This window comes from Drosophila elegans, unplaced genomic scaffold (genome assembly GCF_018152505.1).
Source record: "Drosophila elegans isolate 14027-0461.03 unplaced genomic scaffold, ASM1815250v1 contig_814, whole genome shotgun sequence".
Lineage (NCBI taxonomy): Eukaryota > Metazoa > Arthropoda > Insecta > Diptera > Drosophilidae > Drosophila > Drosophila elegans.
In genome coordinates this window covers 7,228,462-7,249,514 of record NW_024546167.1, presented here as the reverse complement: position 1 = coordinate 7,249,514, position 21,053 = coordinate 7,228,462, and the positions used below count along the sequence as shown (strand labels likewise).

Below are 21,053 nucleotides of genomic sequence, written 5' to 3'. Positions count from 1 at the left end.
CTGCCGCCCTTTTCATGTCGCTTTCCTCGCAAACGTCGCCATTTTTTGCAGCAGCAACTCTCTGCTTTTTGTGCTTTTACAACCCTCTTATCGGGAAAACTTTAAATTTTCGCATTCGCAATTCGCAGTCACAAATGCAAATGATGCCCCGCCCACAATACACACTATAAAAAAGTTATGCAATTTCACAATGCAAATCTTCTTTTGATTTATTGAACAGAAGATGAAAAAAAAATAGTGGATTCGTTATAAAAATAAAAAAGTATTAATATGAAAATCTTAACAATCAAATAGGATACCAAAAGTTAAGAAGATCGTCAAGCAATGTTTTTAATTATATTAAAATTAAATAATGTTTTTTTTAGTAGTTTAAATATATAATTTACGGTCACAAATATAATTTTTCCACATTTTCCAAGCATAAGCTACTATCATTTAATTAATTCTTACTTTTTTCTACATTTTTGACTGAATGTGATTGATATTCAAACTCTATATGTTTTTTTAAATATATTTTTGGTTTATTTTTCTCTGAGTGCGGAAAAAATGTGCTAGGGAAATCATAGGAATGGGAAGCTGCGGGATCCTTTGGCTTGCTCTCAGGGAGTCTGTTCACCATATGTTGCCAATTGAGGCGAAAATCGAAAACTCGTCTATGCTGGAATTGTTTATGACCCCAGCGAATTGCGCACATTGAGGGACTGACTTTCATTTTGCTCCAACTCTGGCAGCTCCCTTATATCATTTACCCCACCCACCCATCTAACTCACTATTCCATCACCTTTTTACTGCTTTTTGCTCCAACTTTTGCCCATATTTTCCCCGAGTTTTTCTGCTGTCGCCTTTTAATTATGGCTCGCAAATTATTTTCGAATTTTTCCATCATACTGCGGAAATAAATGTTGACTGCAATTTCCCACAGTCCACCGCCCCCGCCCGCTTCGTTCCGTTTCTTCAACCCAATTCCGAACAGGATGGAAAAGGATTCGAACCATTTCTTGTATTTTTCCTGTGTGTTTTTCCTCTTTTTTTCCGGTTTTTTTTTTTGTACCTCTCGGTTTATTTATTTTGCCAGGTAGCAAGAGTTTCCAGAGTCCAGGAATCGTAGTTGGAGTTGTCTGATGGAGTTCTGGTCCTGTTTTTGTTATTGCTGTTGTTGTGACCTAAAAAATTTTCACACTCACTTCACTTGTCAAGTTGAATAAAGCAAAACGCTGCCCTGAAATCGCGTGGTGCTTTTTTTTGTGGGAGGAAAGTGGAAGGGAATCATAGTTAGTAGATTAGTATGCATATAAAACGAATTTCAGATTATTAATTAAAGTTTTATCTTAAATTGATTTAGAGTTTGACCTTATCAACAAATAAGTTTAGGTTGTTATTTAATGTGGGCTCACTTTTTATTAGGATCATTTGCAGCTTCATGTATTTTAAATTGAAATAAATATTAAATACAATTTTTTTTGTACATCTACACAGCATTAACAATTTCCTTTCCCATTTTAATTTTTTATATTATTTGTATTATATTTTTGCCAGACACTGTGCAGTACTACTTGTTTGTGCACACACTCATTAAAATCTGTCCCACTTGCAATTAGAGTTTGTCATTTGACAGCAGCGTGAAAATATATAAAATATATTGGTGACAAGCGAGCAACAAATAATAAAAGTGACAACATCGAAACCATCGCACTGTTGAAAAAATAGGAAACAAGCGCAGATTATTATTGATAAATGTCATCACCGGCTTCCCACTCTTAGTTTATAATAATCGAAAAATGTATTTTATAGTTTTAATCTGTCGACGACAGAATGCTTTGAGTTTAATTTCAATAGATTTTGATTTGTCAATAAAATTGGTCATGCTTCGTTGTGATTTTAAGTGATACAAATTGGTTTTCAATATGTTAAAAAAAAGTAGACTGTAAGCTGGTTTTAATAAATATAAAACAAGAAAGGAAGCAACTTTCGTTGCAAACTTCTGGCTGAAATTATTATACCCTCTGCAAGGGTATATAAATTAAAATTTACTTTTGTTTTTTAAACAATTTACATAACTCTTTTGTGTCTTTAAAAATAAAATAATTATATATATAAAAGGTAAGTCTTAAGAAGGACGGCTAAACGAACAACCCATTGAATAAAACGCATCCTTATTAAATTTCCTTCATTTCTTTCAATCATTGTAGATACTTGCTCATCCACGAAAACTCCCCATTCAGCTCCACTCAACCTTTTCAACCCAAGAAAAGTACGAGTTAAAGTACCCGCCACAAGTACTTATCGACAGATACCGTGTCAAAAGAGTACGATTGCCTTGTTATCCAACTCAAATCAATTGATAAGCCCCCCGCTGAAAGACAGAAACCAATGGCAAAAGCATTTGAACGATTTCGAGCGATGAATCAGCAACTGCTTTGAGCGACTGACTGGAGGCACTTATTTCGCATTGGTAATCGCCGATATATCATTATAATGTGTGGGTGACACACCAGGGAAGCCATAGAAGTCAACTCCCCTTGTGCACTCGAAGAACTTACAATTCTAATGTTTCTGTTTTGTATTTATTACATTTTGGGGTTTATTTTTTTGCAATGGACAACGAAGTATTTAATATAAGTATTGAAAAACCTTTTTTTTTAAAATACATTTTTAAAGGTCTAATGACTTAAAAAAATAATAACGAGAGCGATTTACCAAGCTTATTACATAAGACGTGTGTGATGAACAACACTACAATACTACAAAAACTTTTCTGAGAGTAAAAAACATAATACTTCTACAACATTTAAAGTCAAGAGCTTTAGCTGTTACACTTCTCGATTGTGCCCCAAAAATGATGGAAATTTTATCCCAATTGTAAAACTATTATAAAAAGTTCTCATTTCTTAGTGTAGAAAGCTCAAGGTGCTTGAGCAATTACAAAAACATGAGCAAACATGAGCAAACATGAGCACAGCAATTGAAAAGTGGCAGAAATGAAATTTAATACGGGTCAAAACTCGATTCATGGAAAATTAAGCGGGACAAGGAAACCTTTGAAGCGTTTAGCGGTTAGGGGTTAAACCAAGGATCAGGAGGTGGAGGAATCCACGGCCTTGCCGAGCAGGTGTAAGAATAGGGCTGTGCCGCACACCTGCAAATCCTCGCCGGCATCCTCCTTGATGCTGTCCACCAGAACAACTCCGTACTTGACCACAATCATGACCAGCATCATACGCAGATAGAGGAAGTTGCGCTCAACATAGGCCAGGAATCCGAGCGAAACAATATTGCCCAGAACGGTAAGATTTTTCAAGCTATCGCTGAAGGCACAATTTCTCCGATTTTTCGCCAGACTGCAGCCCAAATCGCAAACTAGTGGAAGTACGAAGAAGGCATGTCCCAAGGCAATGGGACTCAGCCCGGTGGTCTGCATATAGAGATCCATGTTGGCCAGGGGCAACGGCACAAGTTCCAGGACACCCTGCGTTATGTCTCTCAGCTTTCGGCACTCCTCTGGCTGCCCGCTGGCGAAGATCACCCTGAGCAATCCGAAAACTGCCGTGAATCCGACCACCACGCAAGCGGCCAGGGCGAAAGGGTGCTCCTCCGGCTGCATTTTACGGCCGGAAAGCACTGCCGTAGTCAGCAGCAGACCGTTGTACACAAAACGCAGCCAGGGGCCCGAAAGCGGTTCGCTCATCGCTCAAACGGATACTCCTGGCCAAGGGTTAACTATTGAATTTTGATGGCTATTTATGATTTTGATGCTATGGAAATGAGTGTTAACGAAAGGCTTGCGAACTAACAAAAATTAGTGGTTGCAACGCTTTGAATGGCTTAGTTCTTAAGTGTTTTGGGAAGACGCATCAAAACTTGGTGCGCAATTTATGTAAATATTGCATAATTGCTAAACTTATTTAAATATTATTTTGAATAATTTTAAACTTAAACCGCAATCAACTAAATACTGTATAATCGTTAGACTCATGTTAAGGCTCAAAGAATTTTGTTATTGCTTAAAGAAATTTAATTACATACATTTTGGGGAGCTTCTATTATTAAAGTAAACCAACTAAATGCAATTCCTCATAAAAAACGAAGTGGAGTGATTTAATGTTTGAAATAATTAAACGGATTAAATGCGGGTACAAGAAAAACTCACCTGCGTTTATTTACACAAGGTCCTTCAATTAGGTGAACTTCACATATGTAAATATATATGTATTCCAGGGAAGGCGGTACAACATTTAAGCAAAATTCGCTTACTTTTCATGGTAATCAACTTTTACGCATACTTTAATGTTAACTAAACACACGCATGATTATTATCCGGCAAGCACACATGGTAGAGCAATAAAGCTCAACGAAGTTTAAGCAAATTTAAAAGCATGAGGAAAAGCAGGGAAATCTTTTTGAATTTTACGCATAAAACCGCGTACTTCAACCGAAAATACTATTTAGGTGCAGGTGGATCAATAATTAGGCTTCAATACCGATTCTTTAAAAATAAATGTTTAAAAGAAAATACATCAAGGATTTTAATGTATGGCATTATTTAAAGTTTTATTGCCTTGTGAAGAGGTGTTTTTGTTTAACATCAAAAGTTTTAAAGTGAAAGAAAAATCCAACTAAAAACTTTGTTGTTTTGGTAATAATTGCATAGCGCTAAAGTTAAATTCTTTCAATATCCAATTATATCCATTTAAGCCTTCAAAGCTGTGGAATCTTTCAAAAACCATTTATTCATTGTTATCCAGAATATTTAGGGACACAAAGGTATGAGTTTTTTAAGCGCTAAAGATATTCAAGAATGTGCTGAGGAACTTAACGTGTTAAATATCCAATATGGTATTTCAGTAATCCCCTCTTTAAAGCGAATGGCTGTGTGTATGTTAGCCCGATGGGATAACGAAGCGAATATGCAACTTGGCAACACTTGAGCATTCCGGGCACGCACCACGCCCCCCAACCACAGCCCCCGCCTCCTGGAAGCATAAAGAAAAATAATAATTCAACTTTATTTGTGCCACCAACACACACACACTCACTTACATACCAAGGATATTTCTACGAGTCTGTGGTAGAGTGCGAAATACCAGGATCTTCCAGCTGTTCCCTGTCAACACCAAACTCAACAACAACAACAACAACAACAGCAACTACAAATACAAATACAAATACAAATACATCGAGCATCCATGGTAAATTTAATCGAAAGCGTGTAATTGACCTCAGTAAATGTCGAGGAATGGGCGTGGAAATGGGAATGGAAATGGGAAATGGAAATGAAAGTGGAGAGAGTTTTTTGGGGTTTGGGGCACGGGCTTTGTTGGAAGCTTAGCCAACTGCCATCAAATCATTATCAGTTAAATAAACGACAGCCAGCAAGTTAAAAAGATAACGAAGCTGCAGAACAGAAGCTACAGCTCCACGGCAGCAGCAACAGATGATATCTCTGCTACAGTGCCCCCCATACTCCATACCATCGTGGCTTTGATTCCGATTTACCCCCTTGCCACGCCCCCAGCCCTCAGCCCTTAGCCCACAGCCCCTGCCCCAATAGACAGACGTAAGCCGCCTCGTTTTATGCTAATTCAAATGGAAATGGAGCCAGTCAGCAGCTGCTCGGTGGATTGTGGAGAAGTGCACTGGGAAAAACCCAAGCTAGCTAAGGATTTTGGCCACTATGAATGTAAGTAAGTAAGTGACTATTCAAAACTTGTATATGAATTAAAAAACAAAACAACAAAAAACTTATGTTGCCTACTAAAAATCCTGGAAGATATTTTCAACACAAATATGTTTTGACACCTCTCATTAAAACAAAAAGGTGCATAGATCTTATGGTTTAAAATTATGTAATCTTATAGATCACGGGATCTCAAAACTTAAAAAAAAATGTATAGGTTCAGAAAAACTCAAAATACAGAAGACTTTTTAATATTCAATATATATTTAAAAGGATTTCTAGATTTGTCTTTGAAAATCGAACTAAAAATGTCCACATCTATAGTTAATTGAGTGTTTCTTAAAACCTGTTTATGGCACCGACTTTTATACTTATATAAAACTATAACTATAATATTTCACAGTGTCCAGGAGGATGCGGCGAGATGAGCCGCGGATGAGGAGCAGCACAAGTTGTCAACGGCGTCGCCAAAGTCGAAAGCAAAGGCAAAAGCTCGTTTCATTATGCGACGGGCGCTGGGCCAGTGGGCGTGGCTGGCGCCTTGATCGGGCTCACAGATAGCCGTGCTACATATGCAGATGTACGGGGATGCGGATTCCGGCGGTTGGAACTCGGAACTCGGAATACGGAATACGGAGCATGGAGCCCAGGAGCTGTGGACTCAACTTGCTGGCATTCCTTGTAAGGCAAATTCGCCATGATTTTCATATAATTTCCGCATCATAAAGCTGCGAAAGTAATTTTCCACTTGAAAGCACAGCGCAGCCAAAAAGTGTGAAGCTATTGGTTGGGCGGGGGTGGTAAAAAGTGTGGGAAACTGGGGAGGGGTCAGACATTGGTCCGGCTAAGACCTCAAGCTGTCTGTGCTCTATGAGTGTGTGCTGTTGTACCCATTTGTTTCAAAATCCCGGGGTATGATATATTGTAAGGTAAAAAACGTTGGTATATTCCATAAAACTATTTTAAAAATTTCAGACATAGTATCTAAAATTTGTATTATAAATCTATAAAGAAAGTAAAGCTTAGAAAAGGTATCTGTTTATAGAGATTTTCTAGAACTAAAAACAATTGCAGAATTTTGTTTGTCTTTGATACTATATTTTGTTTAATGATTTCAGTAATTTTTCATATTTTGATTTCGTTATTTAACAATTGGATACGTTTTTTTGTCATTATGTAATAAAAGTACGACCCTACCAGGTATCCAAAAGTCTCAAGGACCTTACAAGTTAATGTAGTTTTTGTGTCTGTTTGTTGGGTAATGTCGATGATGGTAGCTTGTTTTTTGGCACATTGAACATTTGGTGTTGTCACCTTTCCGGCGAAGCACATGCAAATAAGCCGGCAAACAGGACAAAGACGGAAAACCAAGGCCAATTCAGGCCGAGATTCCTTTGCATTAAGCCGAGAGCATCGTTTTGGGGGGAGGTTGGAAAAGTGGGAGCTGGGGATGGTAGCAATGACATCTCTTTAAGGCGACATCAGATTAGGCTAAGCAGCTGGGCCAACACACTCACACACACAGCGAAGAAAAGCGTACCACACACACACACATACGGAGACAATAGGGAGTGGCAAATTTCATTATGCGGCTCACGTGCGAGACAACCAAATTCACTGGGAAATAAAGAAAAAAAATGTCCAAAAGAAAAGCAGAAACCGAAAAACAGAGGAAAAAAATGTAGGAAGAAAGAAAAATACAAATACAACACGGAAGGGGGGTTTGGGTTGGGGGTGGGGTTGGGGCTTGGGGCTTGGAAAAAGTAGGAGGAATATCGGAAGGAAGCAGCAATAGAAAACGTACAAAAGCGAAACACGCAACCGAGAAGACGAGCCACCAGGCTCCAAAAAGAGGAGATTTCATCTTCTTCTTCGACTTCTTCTGCCCCCCTAACCGCCCCCCGCCCCTTCGGTCCTGGCAGCCAGGAAGGAAGTCAGTCAATGCCCGCAGCAAAAAGGCCAAAACATAAAAAAAATCAACAATAAGCGACAAAGTAGAAACAAAAACCAAAGCACAGTGCAACCTTAAAATAATTAACTAAACGAAACCTTTATAAAAAAAGTTTTATTCAGGTAAAATCAAATACAATTTTTCTCAGAAAAGTAATGAAATGGCGTTCTTTAAACCAAAACATTATTTTGGGGCCACCGCGTTTGTAATTTTCTTCTTAATTTAGCATAAATGTTTTCGAATTTTTGTTGATCATTTCATAGTTTAAGAACGTAAAAATCTATTATATTTTGCGTATCTATTTTGTAAAAAAAGGAAATAAATAAATTAAAAAATATTCTTCTTTGTATTAGACTTTATATAGAGTCCTCACTGTCCACGAAAAAAAAGGAGGAGGGAGATGCCATAGAGTGACTAGCGAAATGCCCCAAAACCTACAAAACACACGTAGATAAATTTGAGTAATTCCTGCAGGTGAAAACGGAAACGAAACAAAAGTAAAAGCAAAAGAGCAAACTTAGGTCTCATCTCGGTGAGGGAAAGAAAAAGTTTTCCGGGCGGGAAACAGACAGGGAGGAAGGCAGGCTGTGACAACATCTGGTTGTTGTTGCTGACGTTGCTGAGCTAATTACTAATTTAATATTCCATGCCCATTGACCCTCACAAAAACAGCTCGGTTATCTGCTTGTTGTCTAAAGTCTCACATTAATTATCTTATCTAATCGGACAGTGCAATAAGTTTCAGTTTAAGTAAGATTAGTTCCTAAGTAGTAGCTCGTTTCATATTAAAGATATGTTGGATACCTTGCCAACAGGCCATAGAAAACTTATAAAAAATCCACCAAAGTGCTTTAAAAAAATTTAAAAAAAAGCCTATATTTATATAATCTAATATTTATACAAATAAGAGTTCGTACATTATTCAAAATTGAATCTAAATACCCAAATCATTTTGAGGCTTATAAAGATAATTTTCTATTAGCAATGAAAATGTTTTTTACATGACATTTTGTATTTTAAAATCCAATTTTATGTATTTGCCTTATGGAAATACTTAACATAATCTATAGATTAAGTATATACACTTAAATAAAACGTAATCTAAGATCTATTTTCCACAACTCATGGTTTTATTACCCGAATAATTGGCATAAGCAAGTACTAAATAACCTTTATTAAGTAAGTACTACTTGTTAAACTTGGCATCTGAAATATTTTCGCCCCCAGGGACCCCAGTCTAAATACATTTTTTTGCCAACTGCTATATACCCTTTCAACACGCTCCAAGTGTGGAGTGCAAAAAAAGTCTACAAATTTAAATATATACAGAAAAACTGGCTAAGACTGAGACGTAAATCGTTGGGGATTTATCAGCCAAAGGGAACGGCAGCAAGAACAACAATAAAAGCGATGAAAAAGAAGAACAAGCTGGGAAAACTTTTTGTATATGGCCAAGTTGAGGCTGAGTTGAGTTAACAACGTTACGTTAACTCCTCGGCTCCCCTAACTTTTTGGGTATTTAGCGGCAATCGATTTTCGTTGATTTTTCGCCATCCCCTGCCCCGAAAAAGGAGGCAATCTTGCCTTCGGATCTCTGGGCCACCCACCGCCACCCTCTCCAATTTTCCCAGAAACGTGTGAGTTGCAGGCCTGACCTTTCAACCTTTTCACAGAGCCAGCACGTGGCCGTAGAATCGGAGTATCCAGTCCCAAAAATTCACAGAGGCATCATCATCATCAACCGGAGCGGGAATGGCAACTCATCATCATCATTGTAGTCTGCAAAGTTTATTTAGGCAAAGCGCTTCACTTTTGGCTACACTCTTCAATTTTATGGCAACAAATTTGCATCGTAAAAGATACACCCCCATCCCCCCCGCACACACACTAGCCCCGAAATTACCACCCCACACACAAACGATAAAAATACAAAAACGTTTGTTTAGGCACGCCCTCTCTTTCTGTCCGTCGACAAAACCAGTCGTAAACTAAGGACAAAATCGTAAAAAGTGAGCAGTTCATTTAAATTTTTAATATTTAGGCTACCGAGAGTGACTGCATCCCCCCACTTCCCAACCCCTCTCTATCGCATCCCGACCGTAACCTTAACCGTATCCATCATACCGATTCACTTACTTTTGTTTTATGATCCGAACATTTTCGGCCATCATCTGTAAGCAAGAGTCAGAATACACTCAAAAATATGTTGTATTTCTAAAACAAGTAAAAAGTCTTTCTAAATAGTTATTAATGAAACTCGTTACATTTTTCCTAACATTCCTCTGTCTATATTTTATAATTCCCTGAGTTTTAATAAGGCTTGTAATACTTACCAATAAATAAACATTTTGAAGACATTTTCTGTTCAATAGATTAAGTAAGAAAATATTGAAATAAATTACTGTGCATACCTACTTTAAAGCTATGAAAAAACCAAGAAAAACTTATTTTTTAAAATGTTGGACTTGAAATATAAAATATTTTCCGAGTGTGTAAAGGAGGCAGCCCGAATATGGGTCTTCTCCATCGTTTTGAATTTATGCCTTTAATTAAATACAAAATCTACCTAGGATTCATCTTGCTGGGCAACTTTTCTGTGGCATTCCTTTACTTAATAACGGGCCATCAAATAGAGTTGTATTTCTGTGGGTTATATTCATGCCGAGCATCCCAACCCGCCACGCCCCCCCCCCACCCTTGCCCCCTTGAACACGCACTCAGGATTTATTTTCACATTTATATGAGACTGCGGGGGGTGTGCGGAGCGGCGAGGCACTGGAGAGAGGGTATGTAAATTTTTCAGTAAAAATTCACTTCGTGATAATGGATTTTCCATGTCGCATACGCCGCCGTCGCAGTCGACGTCGCTGCCTGCACGACAAATACAATCTGCTCCAGGGCCCCCCTTTTCGGAAAAGTTCGCCCCACCCCCACCCCCGAAACCGCTCCACAGCAGCCAGGGCGACAATTACCTCCCCCCTGCATATCCTGTGGAGCTCCTGTTCTGGTTTCGGGTTTGTTGGGGCATGATAGATGACAAGTCTCGGTAGGTGTACGTACGTACGGGTTTGGCTGGCTGTTCGGCAAGTTCTTGGGCACTTGAGGGTCCCCAGCATGTTCTCAAATTTGAATTTGCATCCACACCAAAGCTCACATGGATACAGTACAATCTGCTGATAAGCGAATTATGCACATTTTATATTTTACGAGCTGTAAGTACAAAACATTTAAATACAAGTCTTAGCTTAGTCTTTCTTTTAACATTTAATTAATTTATTCTTTCCCTTTTATATGTTTTTTCGGAGAGGATTCTTTATTAATTAAAAATAATTCGGTAATACGATTCTGGAAACAAAGATCTAAAACATCCCAAATACTGTGACGCAACTTTTAAAAATAAAATGCAGGATGAAATCATAATCCATCTGGCTAAAAAAAATCTACAAGAGGGAACTCTTTATTATTTTTAAAGCCCCTAAAAAAGAATAAGTAAGCTACAAGTTTAAGTATGGGTTATGTAAGATCAAATATAAGAATTTCGAATTTTAAAATAATTTAAATATATTGAGAAACCAATTAAAAGTTTTCAAGTCAAGTAAAGATCAATTAGCTGTGGGCTATAAAAACGAATCTTATCAGAAAAGGTCAATAATCATGTATTTTCGAGCGACCACTGTATTCAAACTTCAGCCAGTTCATGTAGGCTACTAAAATATGCAAAAAATTATACAAAGTTGGCAAGATTTTTGCTTTTGCTTTCGCTTTCGCTGGGAATCAAAGCTGCCCGGCTCTGATTTAGATTTTGACTTGGGCATCATTGGGTGGCCCTTCCCATCTGGCCCATGCCCCTGCCTCATGCCCTACCATTCATATATCACCGCCCCCCATCACGCCTCCATTCTTTGTGGTCTCAATTAGGTGGCCCGTTTGAGGCTCGACTTCCGCTTGTCGTTCTGGCTTCGTGTTATCTTGGCCAGGCTTGCATACATACTACCAAAGGGGGCCGCAGGCAAAATGGAAACGGCATTGCCAGCTAGGAATATCCATTCGAACGCTTTAGACTTGCTCTCTTAAAGGACTTTCTCCCTTTGCTTGAAACAAATCCAATTTCTCTTAAGGGCTCCCTCCTCTCTTAGATCCTTCTCTTCGTCTGCATTTGTGATTCTTTGTTTGTTTGTTTTTCTTTTATTATTATTAAAGTTACATATGAACTTAATTGATAATGAATTTTTTTTTAATAGGTTTTCTTTGCTTTTTTTGTTTGTTTTTTAATAATTTTATTCGCTTTTTTTATTTAATTTTAATCAGTAATATTAAACTTTTTGTATTTCCTTATTTTCTTTTTTATAATTTTTTGTTTTTGTATGAATCGCTGCGCTGGCCCGCCCCGCGCTTCCCCGCTCTTCTCTGCTCTTTCTGCTGCTCCTGCCACATACTGTTGCTACTGTTTTGCTGCTGCTCCTGCTGCTTCATCGTAATCTTCCTGCTTTTTTGTCGGTCGTGGGTCGTCTGCTGCTGCTGCTTCTGCTGCTTGCTGCTTCTGCTCATCATGCTGCTCGTCCTGGCGTTCGTCCTTTCGTCCGGTTTAGTCCTTTGTCAGCCCCTTCCGCCCATACACACATCACGTCATAATCCATGTGTCCATCCATCCATCATTCTTGCTCTCTGGCTTTCTGCTGCGGCGCTTAGTTCGTTATTTTTATAAATTAACAAATTTAGCTAAGTAGTCGTAGTTCTTCTTGTTGCTTGCGGTTGTTGGTTGGTTGGTTGGTTGGTTGGTAGGTTTGATTGGATTGGATTGTATCATCGTTTCTGTATTTTACTCCTGCTCCTCCCCTTTCTCTTTGATATAACTTTTCTATCCGTCGCCCCCGCTGGCGACGTTTCCAGTTTTTTTTGTTTGTTCTTTTATTTCTTTCAAACTGTGGGCAACAACAATAACTGTTCAATGCTTTTTGTGTCCTCGACTGTTATGGTATTTTTTGTTTATACAATATTTTCCACTTGTTTCTGTTTAAAACGATTTCCACAAAACAAATGCATCGAGGTTTTAGTTTCGGGTTTTTTATGGTATTTTTTTTTCGACAGCATTTGCCATTTTGTTTATTTTGTTGCTGCTGGTTGGATTTGGATTTATATTATATATTGTTTCGGTTCTTGTTGTTATAATGCGATGTAATATGTGTAAATGTAAGCTGCGTAGGTGCTAGCAATCCAGCTTAAAGGAAATAATCGGGTGTTCTTCGTGTAACATGAGGCTCCCCGCGCCTGGGTGCTGGATCAAATTGTAGGCTAAAAGGAAACAAGAGATTAATCAGTCATGAGTCACTCAAAAATGGCCGTCATATGCAACTGCACTCACAATGAAAATTTAAGTGAATCATCCAGTTCCATGAGGGCCGCTTGGTTGCCACATCGGTAGCAATAGTTTGGCGCTGAGAATATTGTGACCACATTGCGATCGTGACACCAGTTGTAGCCCTCCATCACCAGTTGATGGGCACGCGACACGAGTGTCAGGCCGTTTGTGTTGTTAAAGGTTTCCGAAATGTCCTGAAAAAGTGCGAAATAAGTTAGTCAAAGTTCTTAACGAATTTAAATGGCACTTTCACCATAAATTCTTTTCATTGACTGGTTCGATGAGTAATAATATACAAAATAAGACACGTTTTTTTATCAACATTCTACTATTTCAAGGTTCAAGCATATATACATTTTGCATTTTTATTTTATAAATTGAGTATCCTACAGTTTGAAATGCACCACATTTATGACGCTATTAATTTGTATAGATTATGTTATCAGTGGACACATTTTGGCAGAAAATTCCGTTTACTGATTGCGTTTTGATTATTGATTTTATCGGTAAAATATTGTGATTACTAATTGCTGTTGATAAAATTGGCAATAATGATTGAAACAACGAAAAGGGGTTCAAATTAAATATATGCTAGAACCTTGAAATTGATTTAATTATATGGTTTTTCAAATTAACACATCAATTTTTTTGTAATCACAAAATTTGTATTAAACATTCTTTTTATGCAATCAGTAGTCATCGGAAATCTTTTGATACTATTTTTATACAATTTTTCTAACTCCTTATAGACTAGCTTCGCAAATTATACAATAGATTATAAACAAAGGAAAATCAATGACAGTAGCGCTATAATAGATTATATTTATGGGTTGTTATCAGTACTTAAAAAGGTCGTTCTGCTAACACTTTAAGTGTTGTATTATTTACTACTCGTTTTGTAGTATCTTAAAAAACTGTATGATCGTTTCATTCGGATTAGGTTAAAGTTTTTAACAAATTTAATTCATTGTGAAAACTCTTGATGAATTTAGTAATAAACGGTTAAAGAATTTATTAGATAACTTTTTTGAACAAAATACGCTTTTAAGCGAATTGATACTAGTATTTTGGGCAAATCAAGTTCAAGAAAAACGTTCGAAAATGAAATTTGAAAATGCCTCAACTCAGTTTTTATCAAATCAAATTAAGCTCAGTCAACCAAAAGCAATCCTTGTGAAATTGCCTTACTGAAGGCAGTACTCACCTGGCCAAAGGTGTAACCGGCGCCGCGAGGCGAGATTCCCCAGCCACCCCTGTCATCGGGATCGGACCAGAGCAGATCGCACATGGGACCCTCGTGCGGGACCTCCTGCAAGCGGTCCAGGGCCCGGATGTGATCCAGACTGTCGATTGAGGGACTGAGGCCGCCGTGCAGACAGAAGATCTGTCCGTCGACGAGAGCCGTCAGCGGCAAGTAGTCAAACAGATCCGTGAAGTACTTCCAAACGTTGGCATTGCCGTACTTGCGCAGGCACTCGTCGTAGAAGCCGTACACCTGTGTGATCTGACGCGACTCGTGGTTGCCGCGCAGAATAGTGATGCGCTCCCGATAGCGGACCTTCAGAGCCACCAGCAGGGTCACGGTCTCCACGGAGTAGTATCCGCGGTCCACGTAGTCGCCCATGAACAGGTAGTTGGTGTCCGGGGACTTGCCGCCTATCCGGAACAGCTCCATCAGGTCGTGGAACTGACCGTGGACATCTCCGCACACTGTCACCGGGCATTTCACCTCCTGCACATTGGACTCCTTGGATAGGATCTCCTTGGCCTGAAATGGGTAGAAAACAATTAATAGATCAGTTATTTTTTCATTAAATATTGTATTGCAAATAATATCTCAGGAAAGAAATTTTTTAAGTGATATTTTAGGCCCCACAGTTATTAAACTTTAGTTCGTAAATCTTTTCTTAAATCATAGTCACTTAAGTCTTATCTTGAATTCAATTTATACATATTAATTTCTTTCGAGTGTACTAAAAACTTGCGAAACTAGCTTGTGTAGACATTCCATTAAGGCTATAACCGTTATCTGACATAAAACATTTTGATCAAAATAGGAATCTAGTAAATCTATACAGTTGTGTTGTAGATCAAATCTATACCAGGGTCAGAGGAGATAAAGAAAACGATTAGTACATTGTACATTATTCACAATACTAAATGACTCAACGCCAACACTGAAAGTGGATTCTAAAAATAGCTTGTAACTAGCAGAGGAAATAAAACATAGATATAGGCTAAGTGCAGTGCCTAAGTCTATGCGAATGCTTCACAAAGAGATACGGAGAACAAAACGTTTTCTCTTTTAACATATTACAAGATAACTCAAAAGCAAAAGTTTCTCAAACGCTCGAAATAGCTTTTCACTAAATTCGATAAAACTCTGTACATAAACTATCTTTAATAAACAACACAAACAGTTCGCTATCGCACTTATCGTATTTCTTGACCCATCATAAACAAAAAATAAATGGATTAATCGCTTAAATGTGTCAAAAGGAGTAAAAAAAATAATTGTAGAAATCTGTATTCTCATAGTTCAGTGAATGGCGCATGACATGACAGAATATCTGAGAAACAGAAAGTAGTGACAAAACCGAAAGTGATTCCAAAAATAAATGGCAACTTTTCAGAAGATAAAACCTTGTCAGAGGGCAAGGTCAGTTGTCAAAATGTCGGTATAGGTCGAAGAACTTTGCGTCGCTATCTTACTAAATTTAAAATTATTCGCCAAAGATTTTTAGGTGATATTGAATGGCATGTGAAAACCAAAACAAATGAAGCACCCATTTGGAAAAATTTAGTTTTAACTCTTATAGAATAAATCATATAAGTTTCCAATTTAAATATTATTATTACTGCCTATTATAAACTAGTCTTGGATTTCATATTATTATTATTAGCTGATAACATTAATATCAAACAATAGAAAGAAAATCGTTATTTTAGAAGCGATTCCAAAAATACGTACTTAAGCCGTAATTAAAAAAATATATAAAAAGAAGACATATTCCCTAGTGTTAAATATTGCAAACAAACGGGTTTGCCTACAGAGCTGTAAATATGTCAAGTTGAACAAACAAAATTTAAGATAAATATTTAACCATTCCGTCGTCGTGTTCTTTTGGCATCTCTCATATTTATCAGCTGATGAAACGGGACATGACAACAAGTTCCGGGGGTTAAAACCACGAATCCGGAGGCGCAAATGAGCGATTAATGCGTGAGCCAATTAGATTTTTTGCAATATGCACATTACCTTGGAGGCTGTTGCTTCCGCTTAGCCAGAAATCAGGGGAAAAAAAAAGAAAATAAATAATATACACTCATATCGAGGCCAGCACACCCATACAAAAACAAGTACAAACACTGATGCAAGTGGCTCCTCTCTGCGTTCTCTCTTTCTCTCTACCCTTTCTTGTCTAAAGCAAAAGGAAGCGAGTCTACAAGACGCGCCCGAAGAGCGGAGAACGTTCTTCAGGACCGGAGATTCGAGATTCTAATGGGAGCACAGGCAAATATCTGGGTGACGCAAACATAACCCCACTTACTCCCAAATCAATGAATCGTTATCTGACTGCCCCTCTCTCTCACTCTCGCCCTTTCGCACGCTTTCCGTTTGTTTGTGTGCGCGCACTGATGAACGGTAAAATCGGCAAATTTAAAACAATTGATATCAAAAGTTTTTAATTGAATACGGCTGGGCATAAAAAACGAGCACAAACACCAAAGCAAGTGCATTTAATTCTAGATATGACGGTACATAGATACATATTCTAGGGGCGCGCACACACCGACACACACAAAAAACATTAAGTAATATTTACTCAGCAAAAAACAACGGAACACAGGACGCGGGGGTTGGGAAAGCCGTGTTTTTCCAGCGGACACAACGACAACAACAATGTCGCACATTTCACTGTAGTTTTACTATCGTATATTGTACAATAATAATACAAAAAGAAATATCTCTTTTTGCCCAGGTTTTAGCCCATTAGACCAAAGCGCTGTTCTATCCGTCGCATTCACGCACGCACATTCAGTATGGTCGTCCCGTTCGCACTTACGCTCGACAATGCGACGCTTGGCCGTTGGAATTTACCAATATTCCAATATGGCGACGCAAGCCGCCGCTACTGTGCGAGCGAGAGCGCCCAAAGTGAATCATGCTCCCAACCTCTCCTCTCCCATTGGAAAGAGCGAGAGGGGCAGAGCACTCACGCAGTGGAGCACCATTTGCAAAAAATTACGAAAATTATTTTTATAACATCAACGCTCCCAGAATTCGCATTGGGGAAAATTACCTTGTCGCAGAGGGTGCGAACTTGTGTCTCTGTCAATTGATTGCATTCGTTCAACTGCTCAATCCATTGATCAAGATCTTTTGTTGTTGCTTTATCTTCCATCGCAGTTGTGGTGGAAGAAAAAGTCTCGTCAATCTTTGTCGATTCAATTTTGACGGCTTTTCTTTAACTCGGGGGTGCAGGAAAATAGTCAACTCTCGTTGCGTTCGAACGCCAGCCGCGTATTCACTTGTTAAGATCCACACAAATGCTTGTGCCCACTCGAATCAAGTGATTTGGGCAATTTTCCTCGAATTTTTAGTTCACAAAAGCGACGACGACACGATGTATACGAAGTAGAGGTTAGAGGTGGGAAAACATCGATGCCCACATCTATGTCATCGAAGTTTCCAAAATATCGTTTGACGATTCCTGCGAAACAATAAAAGCGAAACTTCGTCAGTGTATCGATTAGCAATGTGTAAAAAAAATACCGACTTTTTGTGTTACCGTAACTTTATCGTCGATCAAATAAACTATAATTTGTACCTGCCTGGTGGAATAAACTCCCAACCAAGAAAAGAAAATTAAGAAAAATGTAAAATTGTTCAGTGTTTTTTTGTTTGGTTTTGATTTAATTATGACAGTAATAACGAACGAATGTCATTGTGAGGGGAGACTGAAACTGAGATGTTTGAAAATTCTTTTATGATACATTTATTTACTTAATAGCCAATTCTCTATAACCACCGTCTATCATTAATGACGGTGCATATAAACTTGCCCGTCCAAATATTCCACCGTCAATCTCTGCTGTTCCCATCTCAAGCAGTTTCCCCAGTAGTTGTAGAATATTTTAAGTCCATCACTTAAAAAGTGTCATTTAAATAATATAAGGCGCTGGAGCAGGAGTTTCTTTCTTTTGTTTGTTTATATACTTATTTGGTAATGCAAATTATTTTAATTAAACTATATTACATTTCTAAATAAATAAATGTTTATTTATAAATGTATTTTTAAAATAAAAAATTATATACAAAAAAAATATGAAACATTAATTTAAAAATAATAATTTAATTTATTTTATTTTAAGTTTTCACTTCGGTTAGGTTGAATTTGTTTTGAATAGAATATATTTACGACGGAAGGTGGCAGTGTAAATTAGAATTTTAACTTTTCCAGTCTTCCCATTGTACGAGCAAAGTGTAGTGATCTATTTTAAAAAACATGGTGGACCTAAAGGCCCACCTTTCAAATTCTCTATTTGAAAACCATAATCTGAGCGATTTGGAATTTTGTATTGGAAGAGCCAAAACTAAAATTATTAATATTTAATAATAAAAAAAAATATTAAAAAAATATAAAGCTATCGATAGTTTCAAACTGGCCAACACTGGTCGCGTTTTGACAGTTGGCATTTTAACGAGCACTGGAACCGGAACTTCCTCTTTTTCTGTCAGCTTGCAGCGCCGTTGGACGTGTTCATCTGCGCTCCGTAGCAAATTAATATATTACCAAGATGTCCGAGACCCTGCAATTGCGCGGTACCCTCATTGGCCACAATGGATGGGTTACCCAGATCGCCACCAACCCCAAGGACCCCGATACCATCATTTCGGCCTCCCGTGGTAAGTGTTCTCTGTTATTTTTTTATTTGGAGGAGGAGCTCCGTGGAAACATGCGGATATTTTTGCCATCACTAGCGGTTTATTAATGGAAATCATCCCGATCCGCAGACAAGACCCTGATCGTGTGGAAGCTGACCCGCGACGAGGACACCAACTACGGTTACCCCCAGAAGCGCCTCTACGGACACTCGCACTTCATCAGCGACGTGGTGCTGTCCTCCGATGGCAACTACGCCCTGTCCGGTTCCTGGGATCAGACCCTGCGCCTGTGGGATCTGGCTGCCGGAAAGACCACTCGTCGCTTCGAGGGACACACCAAGGTGGGATAAGTTTCCAATTGACTACAGTTCGTTTAGGGACTTGAGATTTTCGAAATGGACCGATATGTACCGGCGAACGGCTGGAAAAGTAAGGTTAGGAGTGATATTAGGCATCGCCTTCGCCGCGTACAAATCGGTAAAAAAAAAAAAAGAATATATATATTGCGCCTATGCGAGGCAGAATTACTGGTTGACATCTTTACGTACGCTTCTCCCTTCGCTCGAGTCTCGGCTTAAAATTGCTTGAAGCTCTCTCGTAAGTAGGCAAACAATCACTGATACTGATTTGATCCCCTATTTTAGTAATACATTTAATCTCGATTGGTTTACTGACTGGTTGGATTGGTTATAGTGAAATATGCAGCTGTAGTTACGAAACGTACATAATTCTATGAAAACTTTAATTTTTATAGTTTTATTTATATGAAGTTTAAGATAAATGAGGATAATTAATTAATTTACCAAAGACATATATTAGAAAGTTCAAACCTTTTATGTTCTTTTTGCTATATCTAAAACATATTCTAATTTGAATGATTTTTGCTTAAATTGTTCCACATATTTTGTATTCTTTTGACTGCAGCTGTAGAAAATGAATTATAATTAATCCAGTCAGCTAGTGAATGTCCAAACAAATGTAATATTATGAAAACTGTACCATTGCCCTTATTTAATCGTGATCTCCTTCGCTTTCTAGGACGTCTTGTCGGTTGCCTTCTCGGCCGATAACCGTCAGATCGTGTCCGGTTCTCGGGACAAGACCATCAAGCTGTGGAACACCCTGGCCGAGTGCAAGTTCACCATCCAGGAGGATGGCCACACCGACTGGGTGTCCTGTGTGCGTTTCTCGCCCAACCACTCCAACCCGATCATCGTGTCCTGCGGCTGGGATCGCACCGTGAAGGTCTGGAACTTGGCCAACTGCAAGCTGAAGAACAACCACCATGGCCACAACGGCTACCTGAACACCGTGACCGTCTCGCCCGACGGCTCCCTGTGCACCTCCGGTGGCAAGGACTCCAAGGCCCTTCTGTGGGACCTCAATGACGGCAAGAACCTGTACACCTTGGAGCACAACGACATCATCAACGCCCTGTGCTTCTCGCCCAACCGCTACTGGCTGTGCGTTGCCTACGGCCCCTCGATCAAGATCTGGGATCTGGCATGCAAGAAGACCGTGGAGGAGCTGCGCCCCGAGGTCGTCTCGCCCACGTCGAAGGCCGACCAGCCCCAGTGCCTGTCCCTGGCATGGTCCACCGACGGCCAGACCCTGTTCGCCGGCTACTCCGACAACACCATCCGCGTCTGGCAGGTCTCTGTTTCGGCCCACTAAGCTACTGACTTTTGTATTGGTCGCCAAATTATTTGTTTAACATTAAACAAAAATAAATTTAAGGCTTCCTCAATTGAAAACAATGTTGTTATTTGGTAGTTGCCGAATTAGTTTTAATTTAGCAGGGGGTAAAAGTTGTAATCTCTTGTTTTGGTGATTTTATTTTGTCTTGGAAAAGCGATCTGTAAAGTATAGGGATAATTTAGTTAATCTATAATCCTTAATAAAGAATATAAGAAAATATTAGAAGAACATTTACCATGAGTTGATTGAATTTTCATTCAAAATTACGCAAAGGGGGAGTGCTTTTACGAGTTCTTTAATATCAGCATCGGATCATTTGAACGTGTAAATAACCTATTTATTTAAAACCCTCAGTCTAAATTTAAATTTGTTATATTTACCTAGAAAGTTATATAATAAACTTAGCAAACAATAGTTGAAATAGTACCGCCACTTGTAACTCAGTCCGTTTAGCAGTTATTTTTGAAAAACATTTTTTCC

The 21,053-nt window shown here is 38.6% G+C and overlaps 3 protein-coding genes across 3 annotated transcripts; 1 reads left to right on the top strand and 2 right to left on the bottom strand.

The window, feature by feature from the left end:
• Positions 1-2,963: 2,963 nt before the first annotated feature.
• On the bottom strand, positions 2,964-3,771 carry LOC108138067. Its single transcript, XM_017260043.2, has one exon. The coding sequence runs from the start codon at positions 3,684-3,686 to the stop codon at positions 3,075-3,077; it is 612 nt and encodes a 203-aa protein (XP_017115532.1). The 5' UTR covers positions 3,687-3,771; the 3' UTR covers positions 2,964-3,074.
• Positions 3,772-12,637: 8,866 nt separating this feature from the next.
• On the bottom strand, positions 12,638-17,656 carry LOC108138156 (serine/threonine-protein phosphatase PP2A). The gene is made up of 4 exons (XM_017260244.2): positions 17,290-17,656; positions 14,190-14,753; positions 12,989-13,179; positions 12,638-12,918 (listed from the first exon to the last, which is right to left on the bottom strand). The coding sequence occupies exons 1-4, from the start codon at positions 17,389-17,391 to the stop codon at positions 12,846-12,848; spliced, it is 930 nt and encodes a 309-aa protein (XP_017115733.1). The 5' UTR covers positions 17,392-17,656; the 3' UTR covers positions 12,638-12,845.
• A 1,046-nt stretch (positions 17,657-18,702) lies between these two features.
• LOC108138155 (guanine nucleotide-binding protein subunit beta-like protein) lies at positions 18,703-20,622 on the top strand. Its single transcript, XM_017260243.2, has 3 exons — positions 18,703-18,896; positions 19,005-19,216; positions 19,914-20,622. The coding sequence occupies exons 1-3, from the start codon at positions 18,788-18,790 to the stop codon at positions 20,547-20,549; spliced, it is 957 nt and encodes a 318-aa protein (XP_017115732.1). The 5' UTR covers positions 18,703-18,787; the 3' UTR covers positions 20,550-20,622.
• Positions 20,623-21,053: the final 431 nt, after the last annotated feature.